Source organism: Gossypium hirsutum, chromosome A01 (genome assembly GCF_007990345.1).
Source record: "Gossypium hirsutum isolate 1008001.06 chromosome A01, Gossypium_hirsutum_v2.1, whole genome shotgun sequence".
NCBI lineage: Eukaryota > Viridiplantae > Streptophyta > Magnoliopsida > Malvales > Malvaceae > Gossypium > Gossypium hirsutum.
Window position 1 is genome coordinate 43,677,417 of NC_053424.1, and position 6,972 is coordinate 43,684,388.

General features: G+C 31.6%; 1 protein-coding gene across 1 annotated transcript; it reads left to right on the top strand.

Annotated features, from left to right (window-relative positions):
• Positions 1-1,672: 1,672 nt before the first annotated feature.
• On the top strand, positions 1,673-6,743 carry LOC107960314 (SEC12-like protein 1). The gene is made up of 10 exons (XM_016896634.2): positions 1,673-2,046; positions 2,622-2,722; positions 3,364-3,496; positions 3,578-3,669; positions 4,004-4,103; positions 4,193-4,265; positions 4,349-4,469; positions 5,095-5,214; positions 6,174-6,244; positions 6,418-6,743. The coding sequence occupies exons 1-10, from the start codon at positions 1,873-1,875 to the stop codon at positions 6,606-6,608; spliced, it is 1,176 nt and encodes a 391-aa protein (XP_016752123.1). The 5' UTR covers positions 1,673-1,872; the 3' UTR covers positions 6,609-6,743.
• Positions 6,744-6,972: the final 229 nt, after the last annotated feature.

A 6,972-nucleotide genomic window follows, 5' to 3' on the forward strand; every position in this document is an offset into this window, starting at 1 on the left:
TTGATCTCTCGAAAAATATAATTTATTTATAGAATAAATATCACTATAAAATGTAACAACACTTACTATGATATATTTTGACCTAACTCATGGTCTTTATTTATAGAGAAAAAACATGAGATCTAGTTGAATAAGAGAGGATAAAATAATATTATTTTAATAGAAAATACATAGTCCCACTAGGACTATATAAACTGGGCGATGCCACCCAGTGTTACCCTCTTTTGGGACTAGGATTTGCACCCATAATGTATTAAATGGAGTATTACACCTGTTTTATGTATTGAGTATAATTATATATGTTATTTGGACCTCAAATCAACTCATATAAGTTATCTAACCTAATAATTAATTTTCTATTCCCAAAATATTATTTAACTAATTGATTAAAATAAATTTAATTAATTCACTCAATTATACTTCTAATAAAAGTCATGATGACTTTACCGTAAAAAAAATTAATTAAACCCTTAAAACTTTTTTTTTTGTACTTTTAACTATCAGTCTTGATTTTGCTCTAATGTTTTCTCACCCAACCAAAACTTACAATCGTATTGAGGGAGGATGTGGAAATACATTTGGACTACAACCAATGGAAAATTGTACTATTTCATTACCATTTTAGTCAATTGATGTGATAGGTGATCATCTTAATATTCTGTTTACATTATTGGAGCATGCTTTGTTCAAACCCGATAAAATTTTCGTACTTGCACTTACTCAATAATGTCAATTTTATTTTCTTCGTTTAACAAATTATAAATTAATCTTGTTATCAAATGTCGAATAGAAAATTATTATTTATCTAATTTTCAATTTGATGTCTAAGATTTTACTTTTTTTTTAAGGTTTAACATTTTATTTAATATTCAAATTTGTCATCATATTTAATATGGTATTAATGTCTTTTAATCCTTTTTGTGATACTTGTATTTGATAAAAAAATTATACATTTCGATATGTGAAGGTAATTATATTAATTTTTTAGTGTTTAATTTATATTTTAAAGATGATAAAAATTTATAATTATTAATAATATTAGTAATTAACTTTTATTAAATCAACCTAAAATCCCTCTAAAAAAATCACTACTATTAGAATGCATTTAACAAAAAAAAACAAATATAAATTAAATGAATTCACAATTAACACTAAATCTATTCTATTAACAAAATAATAAAAATTCAAATATAACACTATTAGCCATTAACTTTTATAAAATTAATTTTAAAACTAAAATTGAATACCAAAATGTAAATTTTTTATGAAATACATATACCACAATAAAAAAAATGTCAAATTATATATCAAACCTTATTTTTATAATTAAATTTAATAAATATAACCCGTAAAAGTTGTTTAAAAAAATATTTTTCTAAAATCAGACCAACTATTAAATTAATAAAAAGTATGTTTATTGATTTAATTGATTTGATTGATTATTCTAATTTAAATAAATAAATATTTAAAAATTGATAATAATAAAAAAACAGAGAAAACCAACCTTGTTTAAAAAAAGAAAAGAAAAAAAGAAAACATTGTTCACCAATTGGGCAGAATCATATGGGATGATTCGCATATCCAAAACCAAAATCTCAAAACGGAGTTGACTTTTGTTTATGTTGGTAAAACAGGCGAGGCGGTGCTTCCAAAATACCCTTCTGTGGGATCCACCCCCCAAAATCCACAACCAGACACGCTTTGTTAGCCTTGTGCCTCTCTCGCTTTGTCCTGCTCCCACCCTACTATATTTTCTTTCCCAAAGACTCCTACTTTTTATAGATTTCTTCTTCAACCGTTCCAAAACCCAGCAAAATTCTAAATATCTAAAACTAAAAATATCTTTCATTTCAATCATCTCTTACTTCTTCAATGGAAGGTGAAGCAGGTGGGTCCGTCTCGTGTGGGTCATGGATCCGTCGCCCCGAAAACGTCAATTGGGTTGTCTTGGCCCGGATAATGACCCGACCCACTTCTTCTTCTTCTTCAGTTATTGAGATTTTCTCTTTTGATCCCAACACCACTTCTCTCTCTTCATCTCCATTGGTAAGTTATCAAAAAATAAAAAAGTTTGCTTTTTCTTTTTTAAATTATGGAATTGGGGTTTCCATTTTTGGCTTTCGGGAAGTAGGGTTTTTATTCTTTTAAGCAAACGAGGTTGTCGTTTTCAGGGTTTTTTTGGATGACTGTGGCAATTCTCCCTCCAATTTTAAAGGGGAGATGGTTATTTATTTATTTATTTATTATTATTATTAAATTTATTTTAGTTGAAGAAACAAGTTTCATGGGTTTTTCTTGTTTTCTTCATTGTAGAAGAAAATTTACTTTCATACTTCATTGTTGTATAATTTTCTAGGCTAAAATAACTTTATTGTTGCACCAAATTAGTGCTTGACTTTTAATTTTATACCTTGAAGATAAATTATTTTGATACAATAAAGCTATACCCTTACTTGAGAAAAGTGGAATAGTTTAGAGTTCTTTTATATTTTTTCTAAAAAGGGAAGCATTGTTTTTGTATAACTACAATAAGGGTCATTGTCTGGTTTATGTTATTTGATTTATTTTTTTATATTAGTTAGTTGGACTTGATGTTTATATATTTACATTTGTAATATTAGGCTAGGCATGAGCTTGAAGAAAGTGATGGTGATCCAATAACCATTGCAGTGCACCCAAGTGGAGATTGTTTTGTTTGCTCTACCACTAATGGAGGCTGCAAGTAAGTTTTTTCTTTTCTTTTTATTTCACTGGTTTTTTTACTTGTTTATTGCCATAGCTCAAAAACTTGCGAGTAGTCAATTTTTGTAAGTATTAATTAATATTACTACAAAATGCTTCTTGATGAATATTAGGATGCTGTTTTATTGAAGTTATAAGAAATTTTGTTTAATCTGTTTATGAGATTGAAATCATGTCTGAGGTTGGGCAAGTTGTGTATGAGAATTTGCTGATTAAGTCTGTGACTAGTGGTTTTGTTGTATGTTTTGGCCTTTTGGGGAACTTCTGCTTTGCATCTCTCTCTGTTTTTATTAGTTTAAGTAAGGTCATGGAGAGATGCGTGGGAGTATGGGATTTTTCCATCTTGAGCATAGTCATCATATAGCTTGCACAAGGTTTCCCTTTTTGGCTTTGGAGCTGTTGGATGGAAAAAAGTGAGATACATACATACATATATATATATGCATGTATTTAACTGGGGACTGGGGAGTGTTGGGTAGAAGAGGAGTTGAACAATTGCTTTTATGCATTGTGACCAGGGAAACAGGGGAAGTTTTGAAAATTTTCAGATTGATGATTATTATGGCTATAATTTTCAGGCATAATGTTCTTATAGAATGAGATATTTCTTGTAATATGCAGGTTGTTTGAGTTGTATGGTCAAGAAACACATTTACAGCTGTCTACCAAAGAATTACCTCCTCTCCTAGATGCGGGCCCGCAAAAATGCCTAGCTTTCAGTGTTGATGGTTCTAGATTTGCTGCTGGTGGGGTGGTAAGTAGTTGCTAGGAATTTAATCAATACTTTGTGGGTTTTTTTTTCATGTTGTTATCTTCTAATATTGATTAACAATAGGATGGACGGCTTAGAATCTTGGAATGGCCAACTCTACGCATCATTGTAGATGAAGTAAGAGCGCATAAATCCTTTCAAGATATGGATTTTAGGTAACAATCGAGCCTATCTGTATGCAATCATGCAGAAAATATTTTTTGCTCATTATTTTTCATACAATCTTAAATTATTTAAGTTTCTGTTTCTTTTTAAAATGCAATAATCTAATTACCCTATAGAAATGTTATTGACAAGATAAGTGTTATAAGACTTATTTGCTCATCAATTATCAAATAACCATTTGAAAATGGTCTGAACATCTTTTTGTTCATCTATGGCTTTTGGTAAATACATGAATCATAAAGTATATTTTCCTAAATTGATTAAACTCAATTTGGTTTCCAACCTAACTTTTGAATTTGGTCTGATTTGTTTGTCATAATCTAGCCTAGATTCTGAGTTCTTAGCTTCAACATCAACTGATGGTTCTGCAAGAATATGGAAGACAGAAGATGGTGTTCCTTTGATGACTTTAGCTCGCAACTCGGTACCATTTCTTTAACCAAGCAGTTTCTTGTCTAACACTGCAGCTTTCAGTCTTCCTGACAATTTTTTTGGTAATGCCTCATCTTGTAGGATGAAAAGATTGAATTATGTCGGTTCTCCAAGGATGGGACAAAACCATTTTTGTTTTGCACTGTTCAAAGGGGTATGCATGTTTTGTTTCTTGTAAACAATTTACCTTCTGTTAATGTTTCACTTTTATGAAAGTTCTATGCTGTCTTTTGGAAGGTGATAAAGCAGTTACTGCAGTTTATGACATAAGCACGTGGAATAAAATTGGGCATAAAAGATTACTCGGAAAGCCTGCTTCTGTTATGTCTGTTAGCCTGGATGGAAAATATCTTGCTCTGTAAGTATTCAGCTTTGCCTTATGGATTTTCGGCTTCTATCAAAGGTTCATGTTTGGAAATAACAAAATGTACATCTTTGCTTTTGGTTTGACTGTTTGAAAATGTCAATCTCTTAATGGTATTTATTTTCAAATTTATTCCCGATTCATGTTTTTCTCACTGCAGAAATTTGTGCTGGAAACAGTTTTATGTATTTAAGAGCTCTATTTCCATGGTTATATTGTAGCTGAAGGCGTGAATTGTGTGGTGTAGACGTGTCTGTGTGTCAATACTTGATATACATGTCATCTGTGTATTTGTTATTACTTGGCTGGGTTCTCATGAAGAGAATCGAGTAGGGACAGATGAAAATGAATGAAGAGTTGGAGAAAGAGGGAAGGGCGGAATAGTCAGGATTTATGTTGCTCCGACTCTTCATTTTTCTTAGAGTACTCCCATATAAGGATCCTCCAAATACATGGAAAAACTTGGAAAAATTGAATGGACCCTGAGTCTGAGAATATAGGCCATGTGCCTAGGACTGGTATATTATGTTTGGGAAAGTTTTGGAGAATTAATTACATTTATATTACTTGTCAGTGTATATGTTCCTTTAATGAATATGCTCAACTGTTTCTATTGTAGGGGAAGCAAAGATGGAGACATCTGTGTGGTTGAAGTAAAGAAGATGGAGATCAGCCATTGGAACAAGAGGCTACACTTGGGTACATCCATTGCATCACTAGAGTTCTGCCCTAGTCAAAGGTAAGTTTCAATGAAACAAGTACTACTTTGGCTAATCATTTCCAAGGCAAATTTTCTGGTATTTAGGTTTTTCCAAGTAGCATTTTGAGATCGCTTTAGTCATGTGATCGAACTTAAAGGATCATGGAGCCCTTGACCTTTTCCAGATTTAGTGGATCGCATTAAACAAAGATAACCTGATTGCTATTATCATAATGATAACCTGAGAAATGGTTTAAATGGTGCCGAAGGATACTGTTTATGTTGTTTTTACTTAATTTTCACACGTCTACGTGGATCTTTCTTGAAAGCAATGAATTCTAAATCCTGGTTTTGCTGTGTTCCCGACAACATGAGGTTGGTAAATATCAATTGTGCTTTGCCATCTCTTGGTATTCAACAAACCCCATTATCATTGTTGGCAGTCCCTAATCTCCTCTGTGGATTACAATTCTAACCTTATCTAAATGAACTTTTGGCATTCGTTCAACAAATATTATTACGGATTCAATTCGCGTACTTTTGCAGTTCTTTTATAGTTATTTTCTTCTTTTTGTTATTATTATTTTTTGTGGATGTAGGTTAAATTTGAAACCAATTTATTTGCATACTAGCTTATTGTTGTTACCATGCATTATAGTATAGATAACTGAAATAGGTGTATGAAGTATGAACCCTAAACATGTCATTCTCCATTCCATGTACACACCATTCGACCAAGGACTCGTTCCAAATTTTTAAAGATTCAATTTGATAATCAATATGGTCCCTTTTAATTTATTCCGTCCGCTTTAATTTTAACCTTATTTGCTTTTCCACTCCGTAATGATGTACATATATTTGACCAACTAGACTTGCCATTGATTTACGGATTATATCTCCAAAATTTACTTAACTATCAAAGATTGCTGAGATAGTTCCTCCAATAATATAATACCGGGTTCAGCTGCTTGATTTCCGTCATTGTTGCTTTGTTGCAGGGTTGTACTTACAACTTCTAGTCAGTGGGGAGGAATGGTAACAAAACTAAACGTCCCTGCCGACTGGAAAGGTATCCATCTCTTCCTCTCCCTCTCAAATTACTTTACTCTTAACTCAGGTCCGAGTATCTGGTACGGGTAGTTCAAGAAACCTGAAAAGCTGAAGTAAACATAATCCTCAGATGAATGTGAAAAATATAAAAAGAATACAAGAATGATATATCTTTTGTGTATGTGTGTGCAGAGTGGCAGATCTATTTGCTGCTTTTAGGACTATTTTTGGCGTCGGCAGTTGTGTTTTACATATTCTTCGAGAAATCGGATTCATTTTGGAACTTCCCTATCGTGAGAGAACAAACGAGACGGAACATAGACTCGTTTTTAGGGGATGCACAGTCCGATGATCCAAATGTGTTTGGACCGCTTGATATGTGATCATTTTTATTTATTTGGAAAATACCATCAAAACTAGAAAATAAAGTGTTCACATTACTTTCAGTTCCATGCTAAATGTATGATATTAGATTGCTTTTGGAAGAGGGTGCTAAATAACTTCATTGTTTTCTATTATATTTGGGTTTTTTTTCACTAAAATTTTTACTTTGTTTGAAGTAAAGTAATTTCTTGCATATGGCGTCAGTCAAGTTAACATCTCAAACATTCTCATTTAAATGTTTTTAGAATTATGCTCGTATGAAATATGAGTTAGGCTTAGGTTTAAATATTCAAGGCTTGGATTGACCGTGTCAATTTTAAGTTTGTTATATTTTTTATTATGTAATTTATAATACATAAAAAT